The following is a 27,018-nucleotide window of genomic DNA, read 5'->3' as shown; positions in this document are numbered from 1 at the left end:
TTGAGATCATTCTGTCATTTTTTGGATTGTATCCAAGCACTGCTTGTTTAGCCACTTTATTATTAATTATGAAGGCTACTCCATTTCTTCTGTGGTCCTCTTGTCCACAGTAGTAGAGCCGGTGGTCATTTGATGTGAAATGGCCCATTCCAGTCCATTTCAGTTCACTGACACCCAAAATGTCTATATTTAATCTTGACATCTCCCCAATAACCACATCCAATTTGCCCTGGCTCATAGATCTTACATTCCAGGTTCCTATGGTGTGTTGATCTTTAGAACATCGGATTCATCGTTCACCACCAGCACCATCGGCTGCTAGCCGTCCTTTCGGCTTTGAGCTAGCTGCGTCATCACATCTGGGGCTAGTTGAACTTATCCTCTGTTCCTCCCCAGTAGCATTTTGACCACCTTCCGACCTGGGAGTCCTATCTTCCGATGGTATACCGACATATCTCTGGTTGTACTGATCCATTTAGTTTTCATGGCAAGAATACTGGGGTGGGTTGCCGTTTCCTTCCCCAGGGTTCGTATTTAATCTGACCTCTCTGCCATGACCTTCCTGTCTTGGGTGTCCCTTCACGGTTTAGCTCATGACGTCCTTGAGGTGCTCAAGCTCCAGCACCATGACAAGGTAACGATCTCCTTTGCTGAAGCAGAACAATTTACTTCTCACCAAAACAATATAACAGAGCACAGCCCTCCCAAAGTTCTGTCTTTTTTTCAGCTTGAGTCCACAACAAAAATATAAATAAAACTTCTCTCTGAAGCTTGATTTTCTCTGTTGACCAAAGAAGAAAAACAGTCTTTACTCAGTTCCCTCCAGCTCTGCAGCAATCTTCTCAATATGGATCAGGATCCAGCAACACAAGCACAATGTAAACAGCCCTATCTTAAGGATTCAGGGTCTTACAGGGAAGAGAAAACAAGCTTCTTCCACAATGCATTTCTGGTAACTGCCTAAAATGGTGGCCAAACCCTATCTCTTATGAGCATGTGCAGGAATATTCTTCAGAATTCTTAAAGAAAAATATACTAGTGGGTCACACAGGCACACCTTGAATAATAATAATAATAATAATAATAATAATAATAACGATAACAACAACGAACTCAAATAGCATATTTTTAAAAGCTTATGGTCCATAATATACTTTATTTGATTCTTGCAAGTTGATAACACACTTTTTAGACCCCTTTCCCTGCAATCCAACGACCTTACAATTCTTCCAGCCTGCTGTTATATTTTAGTATTTAGGGCTCAAGCATTAAGTTCAAAATTTAGAAGAATTTGGCAAGGCAGGGGATTGAGAGAGAGAGAGAGAGAGAGAGAACAAGGAAGGATGCATGACTCCACAAAAAATAAAAATCCTGTGGGAAACAAGAGACCTGGAAAGGGGAACTGATTTAAAGTCTTGTTTCATAATAGGATCAGGGAGGTCAGAAGAGAAGACCCCCACCTCACCCCTGGCCCTGACCACAGTAAAACTTGGCTGGGGCTCCTTTTGATGGCTGAGAATTCAACAAGCAGACATTATTTTTACAGTCAAGTCAATGAACTTGCTTTAACCCCACTCCCGCCAATAAACCAAAGAAATAATCAGTTTCTCCTGATATTAGCCTACACAGCTTGTAATAAGATTAGTCTAGGCATAAATCAGCCTGAGTGTGTATCTGTTTGTGAATGGAGACCTATAGGAGAAATATTAACTCTGGGCAGGGATCCAGCAGAAGGATGCATCTACTGCTAAGACTGTACTTGAACCTGGCTGGCTGTCTTCGGGGTTTAGTGGTGCCTAGCTTTGATCTGGCTCTAAATTCCAGCATCTTGATTCAGACCCTCATTCAAGCAAAACTCCAAAGGAAATATTGTAAAGGAGCTGATCTTCAAAGGGCCTTCAGACAAGTTGGGTGCTTAAATGTTATTTATTGCCTTTGAAATTCTGCTCTCAAGGCTCTTGAGTCAAGGGTGTGGGTTTTCACTTCTGGTGAGAAATGCCATTGTCTCTACCATGAAAGCTGCACGCAAATATCGAAAGCAGCATGTGAATCTTGCCAGAGTCACCATTCTGCATAGCTGGAAATTCAACCCATGAGGAGGAGGCTCTTCTCTCTCTTCTGAGTCAGTGATACAGTATGTGAATAAAAATGTTCTAAGTCTCAGGGTGCAATCCTTCATATGGTTATTTCGCAGTAAGTGATGTAAATGGATTGTCTGAGTAAATATGGATAGGATCGAGCTGTGAGACAGCAATCCTATGTACACATTTTGTACACATTTTGTACACTGCCCTGTGATTTGATAATAAAGGGCGGCATCTAAATATTTTAAATAAATAAATATACTTACATGGTTTCTTTCATAGGGCTTTTTTGTGAGTAAGCATGCATAGGAGAGACTGCACATATATACTAGTTTCAAAATTAGTATCAGATTATTATTATTCATACTAATAACATTTTTCCAGTGTTCAAAGCACTTAACATGCATTAATCTAGTTGTAATCCTTAGAGCAACTCGGTAAGGTAATTCAGTATTATTCTCACCCATACTGCGGGGGGGGGGGGGTGTGAGGCTGACAGTGTGTGATTTGCATAAGGCCACTTAGTTTAACAAGCCAAATTGTATAGTTAGCATGCCACCCTGCGGAAAATGTCCTGGGTTCAGACAACATGCTAACCCATGGTTCAACAAATAACCCATGGTTCAACAACAACCCACACTTAACCACTGAGTGTGGGCTAGCATGTTGTATGAACAGCCCCAGTGAGTTTGTGGCAGAGCAAGATTCAAACCAGGGACTTCTTGACTTCTTGGAATGAGGGACTTTTTGGGTCAGTCTCTTAGCTGCTATGCTACACAAGCTTTCAAGTATTGAATGACTTCCCTGAATATAATGGAACATGGAGTTCAGGATTTAGTCCATAGATCTCTGCATTTTGAATTTTATGTGCTACAATAGATTTATAGGATTTTTTAAAAAATACTTATGGTAGAAATTCTATTAGTGATAAAGATTCAGTCTGTTGGAGATGTGAATGTAAAGTGAGATCAATGGAGTGACTCTGGATTAAATGGTAGAATATGGCCCATAGTCAGCTGCTCCCAACAATGAATAGAATTTGCATCCAACAATCATAGGGGTTAAAAATAAAACATAACTTTAAACAATAAAGCAGTGGCTCCATTGAGCTATTTGATAGTGGCCTTTTACAGAACAAAGAGTGTTTTCCTTTGATCTTTTCCCTACTGTTCTTTTTGTTTTCATGTTTCAGATGTCAAATAATCCTTGTGCCAGGTAACATTCCATGCATACCTTGCCTGTCAACTGGCATTGGTCTTGCAGAGTGACTCTGAACATAAACACAGACTCCCCATCACGGCCATGGCTGTACCAAGGAAAGGTCTGAGTGCCTCCCCACCTGATGGTGGCTGGGGGTGGATGATTGTGATTGGCTGCTTCCTCGTTACTATTTGCACTAGAGCTGTAACAAGGTAAACCTGTTTTGTGTGCGTTGTCCAACTTTATTGTTATTCTCCCTTACTTAAAGCTGGTGGTAAATGCTATCTAATGTCCAAGATATGGAGGATGTTAATTAATTTCTTTAGACACTTTTTAACCATATTCTCTGCCGGATACTTTGAAATCACACACAACTACACCCACCACTACCTTCAACAACAACCATTAAAAAGAGGCACAATACCCAACAATTTATTACTCTTAACATCCATACAGCAGGATTGTCTGGCTAAGGTAATTTTAAAATGTTGTCATGGTAAAAAAACCAACCCCACAAGTTTTGAAAGCAGCCACGTTTTCACCTGTTGTCAAAAAAAACATTGGTAGGCCTTCTTGGGAAGTGTTTTCAAGTGTGGGGTACCACCACAGATATAGACTCTGAATCCCCACCAATTTCACCTGATGCATGATGCACAGCTGGGAGGATGGGAGGATATGGCTGTTTGTGGCTTTAAAGGACAGTACCAGCAGTTTGAACTGGGCTCAGGAGCAAGTAGTTAGCAAGGATATCATATGGTTTGGCCTGAGAGTTTTATTGAACCTCAAACTGTCCTCTAGTATATTTTTGCCTTCAAAACAAGGCATTTTGCTGCCTGAGGGGAAGCAGCAAATATAGAATCATAGAATAGTAGGGTTGGAAGGGGCCTATAAGACCGTCGAGTCCAACCCCCTGCTCAATGCAGGAATCGAAGTCAGAGCATCCCTGACAGATGGCTGTCCAGCCTCATCTTGAATGCCTCCAGTGTGGGAGAGCCCACCACCTCCCTAGGTAATTGGTTCCATTGTCGTATTGCTCTAAGAGTCAGGAAGTTTTTCCTGATGTTCAGCTAGAATCTGGCTTCCTGTAACTTGAGCCCATTATTCCGTGTCCTGCACTCTGGGATGATCGAGAAGAGATCCTGGCCTTCCTCTCTGTGACAACCTTTCAAGTACTTGAAGAGTGCTATCATATCCCCTCAGTCTTCTCTTCCCAAGACTAAACATGCCCAGTTCTTTCAGTCTCTCTTCATAGGGCTTTGTTTCCAGTCCCCTGATCATCTTCGTTGCCCTGCGCTGAACCCTCTCCAGTTTGCCAGCATCCTTCTTAAAGTGTGGCGGCCAGAACTGGACACAGTACTCAAGATGAGGCCTAACCAGTGCTGAGTAGAGGGGAACTAGTACTTCCCAGGATTTGGAAGCTATACTTCTATTAATGCAGCCCAAAATAGCATTTGCCTTTTTGCAGCCACATCACATTGTCAGCTCATATTCAGCTTGTGATCTACAACAATTCCAAGATCCTTCTTGCTTGTAGTGTTGTTGAGCGAAGTATCGCCCATCTTGTAACTGTTTCATTTGGTTTCTTTTTCCTAGTTGCAGAATGTGGCATTTATTATCCCTATTACATTTTATTCTCTTGTTTTCTGCCCAGCGCTCCAGCCTATGAAGATCACTTTGAATTTTGTTTCAGTTAGCTATCCCGCTCAATTTGTGCCATCTGCAAATTTGATCAGCATTCCCTGCATGTCCTCATCCAAGTCATTAATAAAAATGTTGAAGAGCACTGGGCCCAGGACTGAGCCCTGAGGTACCCCACTCATTACCTCTCCCCAGTTTGAGAAGATCCCATTGATAAGCACTCTTTGAGTCCGATTCTGTAGCCAACTGTGGATCCACCAGATCGTTGTTTCATCTAGCCCATTTTTAGCTAGTTTGCTCATCAGAATATCATGGGGCACTTTGTCGAAAGCTTTGCTGAAGTCGAGGTATATTATGTCCAAAGCATTCCCACAGTCCACAAGGGAGGTTACCTGATCAAAAAATGAGATCAGATTCGTCTGGCAGGATTTGTTCTTGACAAATCCATGTTGTCCTTTTGGAACTCCTTGCCAGTTCTGACTTGAATATGCAGTTTGGTCCAGTCAGTTTTTGTTCCACAGGGCCTTTGAGGCTACAGGCGCAATCCTATGCATGTTTAAACAGAAAAAAGGGAACACTGGGAGTTGTAGGACCTTTTTCTGCCTAAAAAGGATAGGTTTGTGCCCCCAAAATATTTTTGCTGATGCTTTTTGTTGATTTCCATTCTGGGTTGCTGACTGTTGGGCTTTCCCACCCCTTCCCCTTTGTTAATGTAATTGAATGGTTATATAATGTTGCTGTTTTAAGGTGTGTTTTTAAAATTTGTTTTATTGTAATTTTTACTTGAGCCACCTTAAGAGCCCTTCTTGTATTGAAGGTGGCATGTACATATTAGTAAATAATTAAATGATAAAACCCCTTGTTTATTTTTGCTCAATAAATAACGAGTGGCCTAGGGTGACCATGTGACCTCTTTTAGAGAGAACAGTTCTCTATTTGGAGGGTTGCTAGAAGATTGTCCTCTGAAGTTATCTTCTATTTGAAGGGCTGCCCTATCCAAACCAAGTTTAAAAATAAAGAAGTATAAGAACTGTGGCAATCACTAGTTACCACCTGGACAGTTGACTGAACAGGCAGGCACATAGGTCACCTTGTCACAGTCTTCTGCACTATGGTGAAATTTTCTATATTTCTGTTTGCATTACCATAATTAATTCTAAATTTACCTCTGTACATTTAAATTAGCACATACAAATTTGTGTCCTCCTTTTTGGCGATGCCTTTCCCCTTTTTTGGCAATTCTTAAGTGGCCACTGTAGTAAACACCCTAAGTTAGGAGGCCATTCTGGGCTGCCACACATAGGTGATCTTCTGGGTTCAGTATGTCTTGGTGTCCAGAAGTTCAGCAGGCCCTCTGCTGCCGCCCTACATTTTGTCAGCTTCTAAGGCCTTGATTGATCTGATTTATGTCTGACACATTTGCTGTGCAGTTCCTTTCACTCATGGCAACCCTTTCAGGAGCTATCCTTAACGACAGGGCTGAGTAACCCAAGAAGGCTCCTTCTCTTTCTATATATATATATATATATATATATACCCTTCAAGCATCTTAAATATTCAGAAAATATTTGATCGTGCCTTCCTTCAAAATAAAAAGAAGACAAAAATAGACAACATTCACTGTTAGTATAGCATACATATATCTGGAGACAAAATGATGCTACCAGATGTTGTTGATCTGTTACTTCAAAGTTGGCCCTCTGGATAATGAAAAAGCAGTCTATAAATACTAAATGATGAAACCGCTTAGCGATATTTTTAAATATGGTAAGCAGAATATAAATCTATTAAACAACAACAATTTGGATCCCCTTCTCAGTTAACTTTTTTTTGTAACCAGGGAGTAGCAAGAGTGCATCGTGCAAATACAAATGCACACTGCAAAGGGCTTCATTGGCCCCTGAGATGTTTGAAAGAACTATTCCTTTCTTCCCTTCAAAAGGATATAAGAAGTCATCATCAGTGGATATTTGGGCCCTTTTATACACTCAGTTTATTGAACTATTTATTTATTTATTTATTTGATTTATACCCTGCCTTTCTACCAAGGAAGCAGTGCTCAAGGCAGCTAACAATAATAACAACTGAAATTTAAAATAAAAACTTAGTTAAAACAGCCATAAAGCAAATACATTAAAATGCAATTAAAAAACACAATAATAAAAGAAAAAGAATAGCACCCAACAGACCAGCTTGCATGCCAAAGGCCTGCTTAAATAAAAAACATACTGCCTGCTGGCGGAAGGACAACAGAGGAAGACAGCCAACCTCTCCTCCCTTGGTAGGTAGGTTCAAAGCTTGGGCGCAGCCACCAAGAAGGCCCTCTTTCTAAATGTATCTCTGATGGTGTCAGTACCAAGAGAAGGGCATACCCCAAAGATCTTAGAACCCAGATAGGCTCGCCACTCATATGGGAGAAGGTGTTCTTTCAGGTAGCCTGGTCTCAAGCTGTATAGGTCTTTATATGTCAAAACCAGTGCTTTGAATAGTGCCCAGAAACAGACGAGTTGCCAGTGAAACTGTTGTAACAAGGGAGTCGTATGTTCCCTGTAACCAGCCCCAGTCAACGCTATGGCCGCAGCCTTCTGGACCAGCTGAGGCAGCCTCACACAGAGCATGTTACAGTAGTCTAAATGGGACGTAACTAAGTCATACATGACCATGGCCAGATTGGACATCTCTAGGAATGGACACAGTTGGCACACACTAGCAGTTGGCACATCAGCTGTGCAAACGCATTCCTGGCCACTTTCGAAACCTGGCCTTCTAGGTTCAGGGCCAATTCCAGGAGTACACCAAAGTGCGAGCCCTAGTGCTCCAGGGGAATGTGACCCTAATATAACTAATGTGCATTTTGTTCCTCATGTATATAACTTCCAAGGAGTGGAAATTGCAAGGAAGCAGATTTCAGCTAAACATTAGGAGAAACTTCTTCCCATACAGTTCACAAACGTTTGTTTAATTATGTTATGTTAATTATGTTATCTTCTTTTACAATAAAATTATAACAGATACAATTCCAAATGGAATGTTGTTTCTGCAAAACCAGGGAGGTGAGAAAGCTCCAGCCAAATATTTGACGCTGCAGGCTGTGACTGCTGACTGTGAAGGGGAGAGGGGTGAAACTGTGGAGGATGGAGCAGGAATTATATTGCATAGCTATATTAAATATGTGGATGGCATGGCTGGAAGAGCTCAGTAAACTGGGCTTTGGTGCTCCAGCAGAATTAGGTGGCACAGAAAGACAACCGTGGGTTGTTTTTCATATATGAACAAGGTTTGGTTAATGCTGTGTCATGGTGAACACGGAACAAACACTTCAATTAATCATGAGCTGTGCACACGTGGGCTTCTCAGAAGGGCAGTTTTCTGTAACCTTTGCAATTCTCCTAGGAGGAAGCTGGTTTATCTGTCTAAACAGAAAGAAAAGCCTATGAGACCATTCCTCTTTTGGATATGTGCTGTGCAGAGCAATGCATATTATGACATTGCTATGCAGAGCAATGAACTGTATGGCATAAATATTATATGTTTGGAAGTATTTTTTAAATTTTTCCATAAGAACATAACTCAGCATATCCTTGCTCAACTGAGCAGTACAGATGTCCCACTCTGGCCCTCTGGGGTCCCCAAAGGTCCACATCCCTTTCCACTGACCACGTCATTTGGTGAGGTTTCCTCGCTTTTGTGCAGTTGTTTGCCCTTTCTAAAAGGTTGAAATGCCTCTCAAGTAAAAGATGTTGGTATTTTGGGGGCCCCCTTTGCTTTGGGCTACTCCCACCACTGGAATGCGGCCTCCAAGGTCTTCTCCGTAATGTAATTTGGCCCTCAGGGTGAAAGTGGCATGAGTAAAATGATTCTAGGGAAACCTCCCTTAATCTTGGAGTCCATTGGTCTTAAGTTAGTTTCCATTTAAACTTGAACTGTGCAGTCTTTTGTTCTAAACACTTTTGATCAGGTACAATCGCATGTCTCTTTTTCCAGGTGTATCTCAATTTTTTTTGTGGAGTTCCAGACTTACTTTGCTCACGATTATGCCCGGACAGCTTGGATCCATTCCATTGTTGACTGTGCTACAATGCTTTGTGGTGAGTATTCAGATCAATTGTGAACGACGACCTGCTTTGAAGCTCCGGCCCTTTGCACACTTACATGGGGGTCAGTCTCACTAAATTCAGTGGGACTTACTTCTGAGTAAACATGCATAGGATTACACTGCACATCTCCTCTAAGATTGTGTGTTACTTGCTCACAATTAACCAGAACGAAGTGGGGCATAGCCTTTGGTTTTCAAATGTCTAATCAGAGCGAGCATTCTACCCAAATCTTCCAAGCTCAAAGGTTTAATTTGGTTTATGGTACATCCTACAGAAGTGGGTGTCAAACCCTTTTCAAGCGAAGGGCTGAATGTCACTTGGAGGAGCTCTCAAGGACTACATTCCAATGGTGGGTGGGGCCAGAGGCAAACAGGGCCAGGCCAAAGTACCAGCATCCTTTAGCTTAAAGCTCTCACTGCCAGTAAGTAAACCTTAGGAGAGGCATTTTGGTGTTTTATAATGGAGAATAAAATGTGCAAAAGCTGGGAAATCACAGAGCAATCAGTGATTGGGGGGATGAGGTGGGGCCAGGGAAGGGGAGGTGGCTATCTGGGGAACCCTGGTTTGGAATTCCAGGTGGGCTGGATTTGGCCCCCAGACCTACTGTTCTGCACCCCTGCCCTACAGCTTTTGAATCATAATCTCTCCCCCCATTGTGATTCAAATTGCATGATATGCATTTTAGTATTCAGGGAATCAAGGCTGAAGGCAAGGGCGTATTGTTGGTTTTATTACTATTTATTGTGTTTATGATTTTAAATCAGTTTTAATGTTTTAACTGTTTTTATGTATTTTATTGCTGTAAGCTTCTGCCCTGAAAGTCGGCCAAGATACGTTTTAAATAAAAAAATAAAATAAAATTGGGCGTAGATTTAAGGCACAATTTATTCTCTTTGTTTTGGACTGCTTATATCCAGGATTTAATCTAAATGAAAAACAGACAGGGCATGATTCATCCCTTGGTCTCTGAAGGCATAATAAATACTACACAAGCAGCAGGGTATCAACAGCACGGGGCTCCCACTTCCTTCCCCGTTCCTGGCTGGTGACTGGGGCCTTGGGGTGGAAAGAGATGGACTGGATGTACACATGAGCCTTCCCTGGCATATTGTACTACTGTACATAACCACAACCAAGTGGCACTTGGCGAGGGGATGAAGTGAGCTTACTGGAGCCCTGTGGCCGCTTGTTTCCCCCACACATAGCTGCACAGTAGAAAGATATTCCTCTCACAAATTCCATGTATGAGATAAAGTGAGTTACTGCAGGATGTAGAGGAACCCACTTTTTGCATCAGAGGATAATATTTCTCCTGTTGCTACTCCCATAACTTAGGGAGTTTATTATTACTTTACACGTAAATGTAATTCTGGCCTTAGACATCCGGGTGTGTGTGTGTTCCCAGATAAGGCCTTTATTCTGCCATCGCAATGCCTCTTTCACAGAATATTACATGGGGTCAGGACATTGTTGTCCTCCACACATAACCCTCCTGCGCTTTCCCTCAGCATCTTCCAGCTTTTTTCTTACTGTGGTAAATTTATTAAGGAAAAAAAAAAAAGAATAGCTGCACAATGCTTTTTGATTCTTAGCATTAGCAGCCTTCCGTCTGGAACAGGGCTGGGGAACCTCAGGCCTGGGGCCAAATCCGTCCCTTCAGGATTCCCCAGATGGCCACGTCTTCTTCCTCTAGCCTCACCTCCTTCCTCCCAAGCATCGATTGTTTGGTTAGGTGGTTTCCCAGCTTTTGTGTAGTTTTTCCCCCCATTCCAAAAGGTTAAAATGCCTCTACTGAGCCTTAGTTACTGGCAGAAAGTGCTTTAAGCTGCAATATGCAAGTGGTTTTTGTATTTTTGGAATTGTTGCCTCACCTCTTTTGCCTTTGATCCCCCCCACCATTGGGATGCGGCCCCCGAGAGCTTCTCTGAAAATGAATTTGGCCCTCAGATTGGAAGAGGTTCCCTACTCCTGGTCTGGAAGTCCCCTCAGTGACAACATTTATTTTGTTCTTACCTGAGGCCTGGGAGCTGGATCACTAGTTTACAGATGGGGAGCTAAGGCTGCCTTGCTTTATGACAATGTCTGAGCCCATGGAGAAATGGATATTTGCACCTAAAATTTCAGGTGCCTGTAGCTTGAGCTTTATTTTTGAGGGAAACTGCAGTGTGTTGTACATGGAGCTACCTTTGAAAATGGTTCAGAAACTTCAGTTAGATCAAAATAGAGGTGCTCGGTTACTAACGGGGACTGGCCAATTCATATGATGCCAGTGCTTCATCTGCACAACCTTCCAGTCCATTTCGGAGGCCAATTCAAAGTGTTGGTGTTGACCTTTAAAGCCCTAAACAGCTGGGGACCAGAGTATCTGAAGGAAGGTCCGCTCCCACATGTACCTGCTTGGACCCTTAGGTTGTCTTCAGGGGCCCTCCTCTGGGTGCTCCTGCCAAAGCAAGTTTTCCAGGTGCTCCCCCCAAAGCAAGGTGGGCCATCTCAGTGGTGGCACCCCACTTATGGAATAAACTCCCCAAAGAAGTTCACCTGGCACCTACATTGCTGTCTTTTTGGCACCAGGCAAAGACCTTTTTTTCTTGCCAGGCATTGTAGAGACCTAGTTCTAGGTTATTATGGCTGTTTCGTCAATTCCTGTGCTGTTTATTGTATTGCATTACTTTGCCTTGCCTTGCTTTGCTTTGTATTGTATTCCTTTAAAAATTTGTATTCTATTCTATATTTGAATTGTGTTTTAAAATGTCATTTTAGTTTTTAACTGGTTGTAATCTGCCCAGATAACATTCATTATTGGATGGATTAGAAATATATATATATATATATATATATATATATATATATATATATATATATAAATATTAAGATGGAAAGGGATATGGAAGGCGACAGAGCCCATCATAGTATTCTGTATGTGATTCTGAAATGTCCCAGAGATCTGTGTATTCTTGTTTGGGCATAGATTGCTGTGTGTCAGCTTTTCCATGTGGAGGTTTGATACAAAGACCTGCCCACTTCTAACTGCATTCCTTTTCATTTTAAGCGCCGCTTGGGAGTTTCATCAGTAATCATGTCTCCTGTCAAGTGGGCATCATGCTAGGAGGGTTGCTTGCCTCTGCTGGACTTATCTTGAGTTCCTTTGCTACAAGTCTGGAACATCTTTACCTTTCTCTAGGAGTTCTTACAGGTATTACTATTATTGTTGCTGATACCCTAGCTCTCCTAAAATTTAACAGTTAAATCCTTTTTCTCCATGCATTTTTATTTATTTTATTTACAACATTTCTATACTGTTCCACATCTAAACAGATTCTGGAGCGATGAACAATAAGAGATAAAATAATAAAAAAAGATAAAAAGAGTAAAACAGCATATCAAAATTACTCTTGTTAAAAACAGAGTACCAATAAAAACCATGGCTGGTTATTCAAGGAAGATTTCCTGGAATAGAGCTGTTTTCAGGAGGTGTTGGAAAATGCGTTAGGAACATTCTCTGAGATCCATCTCCATGCATATTTTCTAGAAAGTCAGACTCAGTGAATTCAGTGGGACTTATCCACAGATAGGTAGATGTGCATACGATTGCAGCCTTACAGTACAATCCTATGCATGTTACTCAGGACTATGAGCCACTGTGTCCAATGGGACTTACTCCATAATACGTGTGTTGAGGCCTGCAGCCTTAAGGCGCAATCACATTTTTATTATTAATAATTTCATTATTATTATCATCATCATCATCATCATCATCATCATTTTTATACTGCCCCATAGCTCAAGCTCTCTGGGCAGTTTACAAAGAGTGAAAACATTAGAAATACAATATGCAAAAATTAAAAACATAAAAACAAGAAGTCTCACAGCTCCTAGCATTCCCCAGCCAGCATGTCTGGCTGGGGAATGCTGGGAGTTGTAGGACTTTTTTCTGTCTAAGCATACATAGGATTGCAATTACGCATCTGAATTAGGTCACTGTAATACCCATTTTACAGACTGGAAACTGAGGAAGGAAGTTGGGTGCTTGCACAAAGCCGTCCTATAAGATGATATTTGAAGAAAGAAGGAGGGAATCAGACCATGGGCTACAGTCAACAAAATCAGCAAAGAAACATGAAGGAAACAATCAAGAGTAGAGCTAAGGCTAATTTTGGAAAACAGTAGTTCTGACTCAAATTCCCAAACATCACGAGTGCTGAAAACCACAACAGAATCTTAATTTTGGAATTCATACTTTGGATTTGTTTTTTTGGTGGATTGTTTTTTATTTGGGTCCATGTGAATGATCAAATATTGATATTAAGACTTGAGTATTAGCAAAATAAATACATATTTTTGGAACCTCAAACTAAATTTCCCCACTAATTCTCACTCAGATTCTCAAGCCTGCAGGTGGAATTGTTGAAAATTTGTCAGATTTCAAATGGATAGGAAATTCATTTTTCTGTTGTTAGCCACACATCACAATTTCATGAACCAATTGCATCTGTTAACCTTGCGTGATTAATTCATGGAAAGAGCAATCTGATGATCCCTGGTTGAGTGTCCCAGGGACCATAGGATGGCTTGGGAAACCCCTCCGAAGTTGAGACAGTGCTCCGACCTTGGAGATCTGACCGCAGACTCCTCCCCCTCGCAGCTGGCATGGGAAGAACTGCACTGGCTGCTTCTCTGAGGTCAGAAAAGCAACCTCAGAGGAGGAAAGGGTGGAGATGTGGAGGGGAGGAGACTGGAGAGGCCAGGATATGAGTTATCCTGAGTCCCCTCCAGCCTCCTTCCCTCCCCCTCCAAACGCCGTTGCTGGATGGGCTGAAAAGACTGTCCAGCAGCAATACAGGAGATTGGAGGGTAAGGAGGCTAAGATTGCCTCTCCCCCCCCCCCCCGCCCTGCTGGCTTCAGCCTGTCAGAGCATAGGAATCTTGGGAACCCCCGAGTTCAGGTTATTCCGAGCAGCAAGAGCTCAGTCCATAGGATTGCGCCCTAAATTTACATTTAGAACCCACATGCTCTGCTGATTGAATTGCCTTAGGTCATTCCAAAAGAATTTAGTCATTCCTTTTAAAAACAAAACAAAAACATTTCATTGTTCTTCTCTAGTTCGTTTTCTGAAAAAAATTAGGGATGGAAGTGTTTATGCTGAAATTGCTGACTTATTAAAACTAGCATTGTAGCCATGGTGATGCGAGCTTAGTGCTCAGACCCCTGCAGTTTAATAACAATTTTGTAGGAATCATGTACTCGGTTGCTGCCAATAGCTTGTTTACTTTGAAAAAAAATCCATTATTGTAGCATGTGTTGTGCTAGCAATTCAGTGTCAAACTTCATCGAACGTCTTATCCATAAATAAGAAACTCCTTGTTATGGATAGCACTAACAATTGTCCAGGGAGACTTCCTTAATGAGAAGTATTATTAGAATCATCTACAGAACTCACCTCTGTAACATAGGGTGATGGCCACTACCCTGGATAATTTTTAATAAAAGGATTAGACAAATTCATAGAACTCTCAGTGGGTATTAGCCAGGATAGCTCAATGGAGCCTCCATGTTCTGAGGCAGTATACCAGTTTCTGAGAACAATGAGCCAGGGCTGTGCATTTGTGCATTCCTTGAAGGCTACAGTTGGAAACAGAATATTGGATTCAAGCAGCCTTCCTCAATGTGGGTCCCTCCTGAAATCTTTGACATACAGCTCCCATCAGCCCCAGCCAGCATGACCAATGGCCAGGGTGATGGGAGTTGTAGTCCAAAACGTCTTGAACAAGCCACATTGGGGAAGGCTGGACAAAAGGAAGCCTTTGTTAGATCTAATAGTCCTCTTAAGTTCTTCTGATTAAGAGGAAAGAGAAACAATGATGTGATCTGCATTAAGAAATTGTTTACATATACATGATTTCTTATCACTTGAGTACTTTATACTTGATGACTATTGAGAAGCAATGTACACATTATGGAGAATTCAGTAGCAGGCTAAGTTTCTGGACTGTACAGTTTTAGACTACAGGGAAGGCGGGATGTCATATTTTTGAATGCTCACCTAGGTGAAAAACAAAACATCACTCACTGCATGTAATAAACTAGCACGTATGAAGGAAACAATACGGCCTCCACCACCATTTGAAATGGCATAGTCCAAAATTCTGCTACCTCATTCTGCATAGAAACTTGGGCTGTAACAAAGTATTGCTGTGAGGAGTCCTTCTTCGGAGGTTGCCAGCCAGCCACGCTCTCTTCCAGCATACCCCATTCCATTTCCCTTCCACTTCTCCCTAATTTTCCATTCCATTCCATTCCATTCCACTCCTCAAAAGTCAAAATATATTGTGTTGAGATAAAATATGCTTATACATTTGTATTTTGTAAGGAAATACATTCAAAAATACATATTTTAAAATGCATGTTCATACAGAGTAAAAAACAAAGGAAGATGAACATGTGCAAGGTTGACATGTCTATCCAAGGGGAGCAGAATGTTCTTGGGGTGAGGGACTGCATGGCCCCGGCCAGGTCCTCTGTGGCCCAGATAATGTCAGTTGGTGTGGCCAGGGCTTTGCGCAGTGGCAGTGCTGGCATCCCTGTGCCGCACAAAACCAAGGATAGGCTGGTGCTGGGAAAAGTGGCTGCTCTTTCCAGCGCCAACTGAGTCCCCGATCATCCTCAATGAGATCCTTTGCCTGGTGTACTGATTTTCTGTCTGAAGAGAGTTTTTAAAATAAAAGAGCATTAGGAAATGTGATCCCCCAGTAAAGTCCATTCTACCCTTTCATTCTGCCGCAGGTGTGGACCAGGCCACATATTCAGGATCACACCATTTTGGGGTGCCCTCTGTTATAAAACATCAGAATCCATCCTTTTCCCCTGAAATATCCCCCACTCCCACCATAAAACAGGATTCGTATTGTATCCCACAAACGCTCTCTGTTGGTTTGCTATTAACTTGCATTTCGTGTGTGCGTGATTTTTCTTCTTCCAGGGCTGGGGTTTGCACTTTCTTATTCACCAGCCATCGCGATGGTGGGCAACTATTTCAACAAGCGGAAGGCGCTGGCTTATGGGATGGCCATGTCCGGCAGTGGCATCGGCACCTTCATCCTGGCTCCCGTAGTCCAGCTTCTGATTGAGCAGTTTTCCTGGCGTGGAGCCTTGCTCATCTTGGGCGGTTTCGTTTTAAACCTCTGTGTCTGTGGTGCCTTGATGAGACCTATTGTGGGAAAAGAGGACCGCAAAAACGGGCCCGAGTTCCCCGGACAGGAGTTTGAGCTGGAAGCCCCAAAGCCAGACTTCAAGCAGTGGTCTGTCTGCTCCCCTCTGATCAAAGTGTGGTCTCACAAACGCCTGTGCCCGTGTTCATGGCAGGAATACCAGTTTTTACTGATGCCCGACTTCGTGGTGCTTGCGGGCTCGGTCCTGTTCATGGCTTACGGCTGCAGCCCCCTCTTCGTCTACCTGGTGCCTTACGCGCTAAGGGTTGGAGTGAGCCACCAGCAGGCTGCATTCCTCATGTCCATCCTTGGGGTCATCGACATCATTGGCAACGTCACTTTTGGATGGCTCACGGATAGAAGGTAATCACAGAGCGCTGGGCAGAGAGCCGGGGCGCAGCGAGCAGTGCGGGATAATGAGCCTCAGTGCAGGACTTGCAGACCTTTGGGGAAGCGACCCATTTCCATTTTTCAAATGGCATTCTAAAAGGTTTTCTTTACAGGGTTTATGCCACTGTTTCTCCATTTCCTTTTTGCGTCTCATTTGTTTTGAAGATTTATACCCTGCTTTTCAAGGATGGCCCAAGACATTTTGCTGCCTGAGGCAAAGAACACGGCGACACCCGCTCCCTTTCCATGTAAAAAAGCCAAATGGGCTGGCAGCGGAATGTTTCTTCCACACTGGCAATGGGACAAGGTCCACCACAGCAACTGAAGGCAGCAAGCCAGCATAGGGAGCGTAGGGCAGGCTGCGGGGTTCATAGCTCTCTCCTCCAACACGTTGCTGCCACCTGCTAGCATCTGCTGCCTAATGGCAGGGCCAGCCCTGCCACTTTTCAATCCAACGATTCTCAAGGCAGCCCGTAAGCAACAAGTAATAATACGAAAAATTCCCAACTCACAGAGACAGCAGTCTAGTGTCCTCTGGCTCACAGATGGGGCCTGGCCAGAACATGCCTCCCTTCCGCTCTGCACTCCAGCTGTTTTAACTGAGTGTTCTTTCCAGCAAGGAGTGAGAAGTAGGCTCAGTGCAACTGCTCTTCTGCTGGCTGATGGATGGGGCTAAGCTGGTGTCCCCCATGCCAGGATGTTCTTCTTGGGAGGCAGAGGGTGCAGCTTCCTAGTGGCTCTGAGTCACTTGGCCAGTGGCAGAAGCCAGAGCGGGCTGGTTGTCAGTTCTGCAGTCCCAGGGCAAAGTATCAGTTGGAATCGAGCGTTCTTTCTGGAGAGGGTGGGGAGGGGTGGGGGAGTTAAAGCAAACTCCCTGTAGTCACTCCTTTTATTAATAGAAAACCTACAAACAATCCTTTGGACAATTTTTCACCCCAGTAACAAAACTTGTCCAAGTATACAACAGTATGTCAGAGGTGAGGCTGGTTGGTGACTTGCAATAGGGCCTTTCAGGTTGTGGCACCCTGGTTTCGCAAGTCCCTCCCAGAGATGGTGACATGGCACAAAGTTGTTTTCTTGTCGGTGCCCAGCTCTTTGAATCCTTCAGTTTCAATTCTGTTTTAACTGGAATGCCATTTGCTCTGATCTCAAATGTTTTGCATTATTCTTACTGGGGGAGTTTAAAACCAGGGATGGGGAACGTGTGGTTGGACTGCAGCTCCTATCATCCTTCACCATTGGCTATACTCACTAGGGCTAATGGGAGTTGCACTCCCATAACTTCTGAAGAATTATTGTTTTAAATTCCTTTGTGCGCCCCTCCAGAAGCCTGTCTGAGATGAAAAGTGGGATATCGAATGCTCAAACAAACCAATAAAATTGTGACGGAAAAGTGAATACAAATCTAGTAGCAACTGATGGTGAAAGTGAGCAGGTACAGACAGGGAGTACCAGCATCAGCTTTTGTGACTGTATGGTAGCCTTGTCCAACTTGGGGGCCTCCAGATATGTTGGACTACAACTCCCAGCATTGACTGGGGATGCTGGGAGTTGTACTCCAGTACATTTGGAGACCACCGGGATGGGGAAGGCTGTTGTACGGCAGTACTGACAAGCTGTAAGCTTGAAAAAACTTTCCCAAAGAGTGTTGGGCTGGGTTCTTGGAAGACCGATCAGGACAGTGGGACAGTGCTTAATTTCTGAAATGAGGAATTGGGGTTGAAGCCTACATGGAAACTCTGCCATGTAATCTGGAAAGCAGCCCTGCTCCTTTGTAATGGCAAGGCTGCAGTTTCTTAACTGGGTGGGGAAAATACTCTGTACATGCTCAAAGGCACTTTTCTGATCCGTTTCTTTAAAAACAGCCATAGCCACATATGGGAAGGAGCGGTGCTAACTAAATGGGTGTGGTTAGTGAAGGAGGGGAGGGATTACAAGACCAACCATGCCTACAGTAGTTTGGGTGTTTTCTACCAAAGGCTAGTGGTAACAAATGACTTCAAATGGAGAGGGATTCATTGGCCCTCATTTGCGCCTTCCGTCACTGTCTCCAGGTGCTTGAAGAAGTATCGTTATGTTTGCTACCTCTTTGCGGTGGGAATGGACGGCCTCTGCTGCCTTTTCCTTCCGATTCTCCAGAGCTTTCCACTCCTTGTGCCATTTTCTTTCACCTTTGGCTATTTCGACGGAGCCTACGTAACCCTGATCCCGGTGGTAACTGCAGATGTGGTGGGTACCGCTTCCTTATCATCAGCCCTCGGGGTGGTGTACTTCCTTCACGCAATACCTTACCTGATCAGCCCGCCTGTTGCAGGTCAGTTTGTATGTGAATCAATGTGATATGCAAGCATATTTACATATGAATCCAGTGTATGGCTTCACTTGCTTCTTCCATTTCTTTCCAGTCCGTACTGACACATGCAGATGATCACATTGAACGCCAGGCCCGCGGGCCATATCTGGTCCATCTTGGGGTCCCAGTCCAGCCCTCTGGGATTCCACAAATGGCTATACCCCTTTCCTGCTGACCACCAATTGTTTGGTGGTTTCTTGACATTTGCACTCCTCCCCACCCTTTCTAAGATGTTGAAATACCTCTCCTAAGGCTTAGTTACTGGCAGTATCAGCTTTAAAGCCACAGTGCTGTGAGTGTTTAGACAAAGTCCTACAACTCCTACCGAGGCCTACAGCATGGCTGGCTGGGGAATGCTGGGAGTTGTAGGATTCTATGAAGGAGAAAAAGACAGAACAGCTGCACAGTTCCTAGCACCAGGAAACCTGCATCTGAAAGCACCCTAAGCACATTGAATGCCCCCTACCAGGAACCTTGATTTCAAGGAAGCTTTCCTGTGTAAATGAAGAAACAATTTGGGCATTTCTCAAATATTCATATTTACACTGTACCTACCAAATGTTGGCATTTCCAGATACCCGTTGAGCAGCATTCGCTAACATGTTCTAAAATTAGTTAACCATGCTAGTTATCTAAAAATCTACAAAGTACCCCCTCTTATATAGTTTAAATAATACCTGCTTTAGCTGTGTGCTAACATGGTTTCCAGTGTAAAACTGGGCATAAGTCCCATTGAACTCAGTGGGGCTTTCTTTTGAGTGTATAGGGTTTTACTGCATGTGATCAGATTTGCACGACTGTTTAGGAAATATATATGAAGAAATCATAGAATAGTAGGGTTGGAAGGGGCCTATAAGACCATCGAGTCCAACCCCTGATATCAGTGGGAAGCTTGATTTAAATCAGCTTTTTTTCTTGCTGGTGTAAATCATGATTAAAAATGTTGCTTCAAATCTGCCCACTCGGTGTGTGATATGTAGCCTGGTGGTTCAGCGGGTTCAGCCAGTGTTACTTGAAGTTTGGAAATCTGTCTCACGTTCTTGCTCAGCTATGAATTCACAGAATGACCCCGGCCAAGACGCAGTCTCTTCACCTCTGTCTACCAGCTGCAAAATCATATGATAGAAGAGCCAGTTCCTCGTGTCATGCTTCAGCGTGACCAAGAATCTGAACCCAGAAAGGCGGGGGGGGGGGAGTATGCAGATGAAGGAGAGAGGCTGTCACACAGCTTGGGGCTGGCTTTGTTCCCACAGACTCCTGATGTTGTGCATGTGACAAAGAAAATGGGCTGTAATGTGGGACACAATGGAGAGTCATCACGTAGTGTCTGCACTGAATATTCACCAGACTTCACCCTGCTCTCAAATTTAGTCCTTGCAATTAGAAACCCCTGCTTATGGGTGGGCATATTATTACTGGCCTTAATGCTTATGGGCTTTGAGTATTTCTAGTCAACATGGTCCAGAACAATCTGCCTTTTTTTTAAGAGGATAGAGGAAAGGGAATAGGAGGGTGCTAACAAGTATTGACGAGTAATACCATTACTCTTGCGTGATGAAAACCGGAGCTCTGTGGGGGCCACATGCTTGGCATGTTGATGGTCCCAGTGTTTCCAGTTGAAAGGCTGAGGTAGCAGGTGATGGAAAAGACCTCTGCTGGAGACCCTGAAGAATCAGTCAGAGTAGACAGTACCAGGTTAGAACAAGAGAAGAATCCTGCTGGATCAGACCAACAGCTTATCTAGTCCAGCATCCCGGTTCCCATAGTGGCCAACCAGAGGTGGGTTTAGTCAGATCTGGCATAAGGCAGCTTCCTATGATATTGGAGCTTGAGGAATTTGATCATAGTGAATTCAGATGCAAATTGACCTCTCAGTTTAGCTCTCAGACTAATCTGTAGATCAGAACATAGTTATCCTTTCGATTTCACATTTCTTTGAATTTTGCAATGTAGTTCTCTGCTGAAAAAACACATCAAATGTCTTTATCAGTGCATATTTTAGGATGAAATGTGTGCATTTAGAGAAGATGTTTATAAAAATGTATTTTGTGCAAAAATATGTTCAAAATACATATTTAAATACATCCCAGTGTGATGTAGTGGCTAGGGTGTTGGGCTGGGAGTCAGGAGATCTGGGTTCCACTCAGCCATAGAAGCTCACTGGGCAGCTCACTGGGTGACTCTCAGCCCAACCTTCCTCACAGGGTTGTTGTTGTGAGGATAAAATGGAGAGGAGGATTATGTAGAGCCAGTGTAGTGTAGTGGTGAGAGTGACGGACCGGGAGCTGGGAGATCCGGGTTCTAGTCCCCACTTGGCCATGGAAGCTCACTGGGTGACTTTGGGCCAGTCACAGACTCTCAGCCCAACCCACCTCACAGGGTTGTTGTTGTGAGGATACAACGGTGAGGAGGAGGATAATGTAAGCCGCCTTGAGTTCCTTGCGAGAGGGAGAAAGGCGGGGTATAAATGCAATAAATAAATAAATAAATAAATAAATGTACGCCACCTTGGGTTCCTTAAGGAGGAAAAAAGGCGGGATATAAATGTAATACATAGATAAATAAATAAAAAAATTCGTGAATATTTTTTTAAAATCACATGTGGAAATGGGATAGAACAGGCACGTGAATGAGCGCAGAGCGGGGGTGATGAAAGCTTCCAGATGAGCTTCCTATCATGCAGTTGCCCTGCCTTGTTCAGGGAATGTTACGGTGGGTCTAAATGATGCCTCCCATTTGTAACCCTCCTGTGTTTTCCTGCCAGAAAGACAAGAGGGAATAAGTGCACAATGCCTTTTGATTGGTAGTGCTCGGACTCATGCGTTTGGAAGCACTCTAGAAATAGATTGATGTAGCGATCCCTACTTGGGTGAAACAAATGCTTGCTACCCCTTACATCAAGCACAAGAGGGCAGCACCTTCCTTATAATACCTCCTGGATGCCAGGAAAATGAAGAAAGAGGAATGAGGAGCGTGCCAGTTTGATAGGAAAAATAAATAGTATTATTATTGTAAAGCTCGTCAGGTGTGTAATAGATCTGAAATATTCTGAACAGTTTTCTTCTCTCTTTTAAAGAATGTCCCATGTGTTTTGTCCTTTCACTGTGAATGCTGAAGGGTCTCCCATCAGTCACATTCACACTGTGTTTTCTTAAACATTATGTCCAGGCCTGCTGTGTGTACTCTTGCAATATTTTTTTAAAAAAGGAAGAAAGAAGTAGCAGAAGCCAAGTTTTTGGGCCAAGTCAGTTCAAATTCTCTGCAAAGACAATAATGATTATTTGGCCTATATTAAAGCATCATTTCTGCTGCTTATTTTGTGTATGAGAGGCAGTGTGGCGTACTGGTTAGGACAGGGTGGGGAACCTGTGGCCCTCCAGATGCCATTGGATCCAGCTCCCATCAACCCCAGCTAGTATCACCACTGGTGGGAACGATAGGAGTTGGAGTGCAACACAAGTTCCCCACCCCTGGATTTCTACACCAGCCTAAAATCCTGCATTTAAAACGGGTCTTTCTGCTTCCGTTTTAAATGCAGGATCACCACTGACTCCCTTTACATGCACTTCCTCCCCCCCCTTCTCCCTATATCTGAGTCTTCCATTATCTTTCATTGATCCGGCTTCTCTTCTTGACCCTTTAACTCTTTTCAGGGAGGAAATTGAAGCTGAACACAATGGGGTAATTGTGATCTATTTAAAAACGGAACAAAGGGCATTTAGTGCAGGAGGGTCACGGCTTCATTTAAAGAGCCCACAAACTTCTGTAAATGAGCAATCTCAGTCTCAGGATAAAAGCTCCATGTGATGAAGCTCTTTGGCTGCGGGAAGAGGGGAAAGGTCAGAGCTCAAACCCTTACTCAGCCATGAAGCTCATATAAAGCCTAACCTACCTCGCAGGGTGGTTGTGAGGATAAAATGGGGTAACCCACATCCATGAGACCAATGGAGCTAGAGTGAGATGCAAATGTTGATGACAGGTTCTGCTTCTGTTAGCTATGGGGATGAAAACAGAGCAGTGGAGAGAATGGAAGCCCTGCCTTTCATTACTGGACATCTGATTCAGCAACTTGTCTTGCTTTTAAGATTTTACTAGACACCCATGCCCTCTCAAGGATGCCTTTGCAGCCAAACGGGTTAGAAACTTTCTTCGTTGTAAAAGAAATGAAAGTTGAGTAGCTTAGGAGGTGAGGAGCAGTAAGGGCAGCAATTCCGTACGGGCCGGTAGAATTCCAGATGCCATGTGCACGCGTGCGCGCGCGCGCACAGACACACACACACACACACACACACACACGGCAGGCCTTACAATACTATAGTTATAAAATCTTAAAACTGGCCCAGGAATCACTCCACTCCATTGGGGACATCCTTCAGGAGGTGGGAGAAATTCCCTGGACTTTTGGGTGGGGAAGTAGTATTTATTTACAAATTGCACTACAAGGTGGCCTGAGGGCTTAGTTTGCCTCCCATTTTTCTAGCCTTTAAATGTGCTGATGTGGCTTAGCTGAGCACTTTGGCAACGAGGCCACGAAAGACGTTCCATGATGATTCTATCCTTCGTCCTATTATTCCTCCCCATACCATGCCCTGGGACAGTGCAACTTCATCACGTAGCATCTTCCCAGGGGCACTTGTGACCCCATTTTCGAAGTGCACAGTAGCTTCACCAGCATTGCCAGCAGGCGGTCAGCTGAGCCATGGCAGCACTAATCAAAGCTAGAAAGGGGTGTGTGTGTGTGTGAGGATTAAGAAGCCTTTGCACAAACTCATTATTTAAAGTGCAGGTGTCACTGCCATCCCAGCCAAACACTTCCCTCCCCTCCTGATCTTTGGGAAGAATGTTGCCCCCCCCCCAACCCCCTGAATGTGGAACAGTTGGGTCAGGGGATGAAACATTCAGCTCAGCACGAACTTCTGCAGGGAGGGAATCGGAATGGATGTCTCAACTATTAAGTTAAGGTAGCAGAAGGTACAGGTAGTGTTGTGAAAAGTAAATTGTTCCTTAAAGAGATGTTGTGTGTTCTCCCTCCCCACCCCCACCCCAGGTTGGCTCGTGGATACAACTGGCAACTACACTGCATCATTCCTGCTGTGTGGGTTTTCCATGATATTCAGTTCGACGTTACTATGCTGTGCGAGGCTGGCAAAGAAGGCCAAACGGACTCCCTTGAGGCCAGCTGGTGGAGACACTGATGCCAAGCAACAAAGCTGGACAAATGGAGCAATAGTTTATTCTGTAAATGGAGAATTAGATCAAAAAGGTGTGGAGTTGCTGGCTAGTGAGGCGAACAGCTATGGCAAAAGATGACAACATGCTAAGAGACCCCATTAGTGTACACAGTAACCTTTTGCTAAGATAGATTTTGCTAAGTACACTACACTACTGAAGTTTTTTTTTTCTCCCAGAGGAAGGAGGGAGGGAGGGAAGGAAGGAAGGAACTTTAATCCACGGATTTAAACAGGCTAAAAAGTCTGTGGCTGATGAGAGAAGGAAAGGAGGGAGAGGAGGACGTTCTCTTAGAATGCGGTTAAGATAATTCCTAACACAGTCCTATTGATAAGGGGTTGGATTCACAAAGAAGGAAAACTGGACATTCAAATGGATGATGAAACTGTACTTAAGCCTTTAAATGTTGCACATTGCTGCCCTTGCCTTGAATAGCCGGGGGGGGGGGGGAGTTTAAACATGTATATTTTATATGGCCTTTGGTTAACTCTGAAAATCACTCTTAACAGGTGCCAGCATCATTTGCAAAAGGACCCTGCTGGAGATCTGTGTTTTATACTATGGTTGACCTTATTTTAAATATGATGGAATCAGCTTTAACTATACAATGTGCCTAGATTTGATAAACACTTGGGATATGACTTTGGAAGACTAATGATTCTCAGAGGTTTCCTCTTCAAAGCATCTGAAAACAATTCATGGTATGAAGGCAATAGGAAGGCTGCTCTCAGCTGGAAGAATGTTAGAAATGAGATTTCCATTTACAATATTCTGTTATGGCAATGCTCTAGCAATTCAAGGAATTGTTGTCACACTGATGGCCCAGAGGAAGTATAGATGCCAAATTTCATTGGACAACGGAGTACTCCTAAGCTTCTGCTGCTTTGATTTGTTGCAGTTTAGAATTTGGCTTTATATATTCAAGCCAGAGAATGACAGCTGAATATCTTGAGTCGGTAATAGGAGGCTGTGCAGTTCAAACAGGCCTCCATCTGCATTGGTGCTGACTTGTGGAGGAGGAACCCCCAGCTATTTATGATAAGCTTCAAACTCTTGCTAAAATACAGTGAGCACTTTATAAGAAGCCTTCAGTAAATTTAATTGGCAAGGTATGTCCTGATATTCAAATACATCTTAAAGCAAACAATTTATGCTTTTCCTGAAAGATTACCAAATATTAAATGTTTCTACCTATATTCTTCAGAAAGCAGTCAATTTTTAGCTTTGATTTTCTTCATGTTTTTTCTCTGTTCAGTATCAAGCTTATTAGAATCCAGAGAATTGTTGTTAATGTTGGGTGCATTCACACCTCTCCTCTTAAACAGCAAGGTTTGGATCCAGACTTAGACATGCTGAGAGTAGATCTACTGAAATCAATGGGAGTTATGTTAGTCATGATGTACTTGTGCTGTTGATTCCAGTGGATCTACTTGCAAGCATGACTAAATCTTGATCCAACCCCACTTGTTTACTAGTAAAATACTTCTCTTCTGCAGGGTCTGCACTGCCACCACAAAGGAGAGTAAACTACTCTCTTCACTTGATACAACTTGGGTGTGTTTCCACAAGGGATTTACTCCACCCTGGCTGCATGTTGAGGTCACACAGTTTACATGACATCGTGGCCATCCAGCAGGCGTCTCGGAGTTTTTTGCGGAAAAACCGGTTCTTCTGAGACTGGTTATAGTCTGACTTTTCCCCTTTACTTTGGCTTGGTTACAGTCCTGTTGGTGTGTGTTCCATCACCGGCGCTTGCTTTGGTATCATAGTCCTGCCCATGGGGGTGTGTAGCCCTGCCCATGGGGGTGACCTTACTGCCCATTGAGGTGTGTAGCCCTTCCTGTGACCTCACTGACCCTCCCTTTCCCTCTCTGTTTCCCGGAAGTTTCAATGTTGTTTTGGAGCAGGATGCCAAGGGCCAACTTTTTTAAAAAAATTGAAAATAAGAGCTAGATCACTAGTGTGTATAAGCATGCTATCGCAGGCAAGCAAATACTCTCACTGCAGCCTGAAAATCAGGTTTATCTCAGGTTGCTTCCCCAGAACTACACGTGGGGAGGATCCACGGCTAATATTCCTTTGTGTCCTCTGGTCCCGTTTTACAAACTTCATAGTTCAGCTTTTGTTTTACACACGAAGGTGCTATCTCACTTTAACACCATTGCACAGATCTTCCATCACTACGCATACCCTCTGTCAGTATCTTGCTATCACTCTGGCACTCTGTTGCAAAATAGCACTAACACGCATTTGCGCTATTGCGTGATACTGCATTAGTTCAGGGGCACCTGCTGATTCCTGTTGTAGTCAATGAGGCTTGTTCCCGAAAATGCATTATCATGCATTTGTGCTATTGCATGATAGCACATTTATTCAGGGGTGCCTGCTAATGCGGTAGCCTGGTATTTAGAGGGAAAGGGGGGGGGAGGGCAGAATGGGGCTTTGATCTGAGAAGTCTACTCAGAAGTAACTCCCGTTGTGGTCAGTGAGGCTTGTTCCTGAGATTGCCATTAAGGGGAGTAGAGCCTGGAAGGGGGAGCCTCTCTTATTGGTTGAGCAGCCCCTGTTGAGCAAGGGGCTGCTCAATCTGATGATGTTCACTTCCAATCCCCCCACCCCACCCGGACGTATGTTTCTGTCAGTGACTTATAACGGTGCAGTGCAGTCCTTCGTGGAGCTCTGCGCAGAGCCATGCCACTTCCACGAAAACTCCGGTATTCTTTCGTGTGCTTCACCCTTCCGTTGTCGTGGAAACACGGCCTTGGTAGCCACCAAGTTGAAGTAGCTCACTGCTGAAGTTCCTGCAGGAGTAAATACTGCT

General features: G+C 43.7%; 2 protein-coding genes across 5 annotated transcripts in view; one reads left to right on the top strand and one right to left on the bottom strand.

The window, feature by feature from the left end:
* Positions 1-25,410, top strand: part of SLC16A12 (solute carrier family 16 member 12) — an 81,873-nt gene extending 56,463 nt beyond the window's left edge. For 3 of the 4 annotated variants that reach the window (XM_084845787.1, XM_084845788.1, XM_084845789.1), the window contains 7 exons: positions 3,277-3,496; positions 8,907-9,010; positions 12,069-12,212; positions 15,997-16,588; positions 18,670-18,929; positions 24,016-24,231; positions 24,707-25,410. In XM_084845787.1, coding sequence (XP_084701913.1) covers positions 3,387-3,496; positions 8,907-9,010; positions 12,069-12,212; positions 15,997-16,588; positions 18,670-18,929; positions 24,016-24,231; positions 24,707-24,765 — 1,485 coding nt within the window. In that variant the 5' untranslated portion in view covers positions 3,277-3,386 and the 3' untranslated portion in view covers positions 24,766-25,410. Of the gene's footprint in view, positions 1-3,276; positions 3,497-8,906; positions 9,011-12,068; positions 12,213-15,996; positions 16,589-18,669; positions 18,930-24,015; positions 24,546-24,706 lie in introns of those variants that run through there. The other variant, XM_084845790.1, reaches the window with a different exon arrangement.
* ASAH2 (N-acylsphingosine amidohydrolase 2) overlaps positions 25,277-27,018 on the bottom strand; it is a 77,180-nt gene continuing 75,438 nt past the window's right edge. Inside the window, exon 22 of the mRNA XM_084845784.1 lies at positions 25,277-26,998. The gene's annotated coding sequence lies outside the window, so the exon portion shown is untranslated. The remainder of the gene's footprint in view (positions 26,999-27,018) is intronic.

This window comes from Heloderma suspectum, chromosome 3, assembly GCF_057233095.1.
Source record: "Heloderma suspectum isolate Gila_16-S chromosome 3, 16-S_ref, whole genome shotgun sequence".
NCBI lineage: Eukaryota > Metazoa > Chordata > Lepidosauria > Squamata > Helodermatidae > Heloderma > Heloderma suspectum.
The sequence above is the reverse complement of the archived record's forward strand: the minus strand, read 5'-3'. Positions and strand labels throughout refer to the sequence as shown.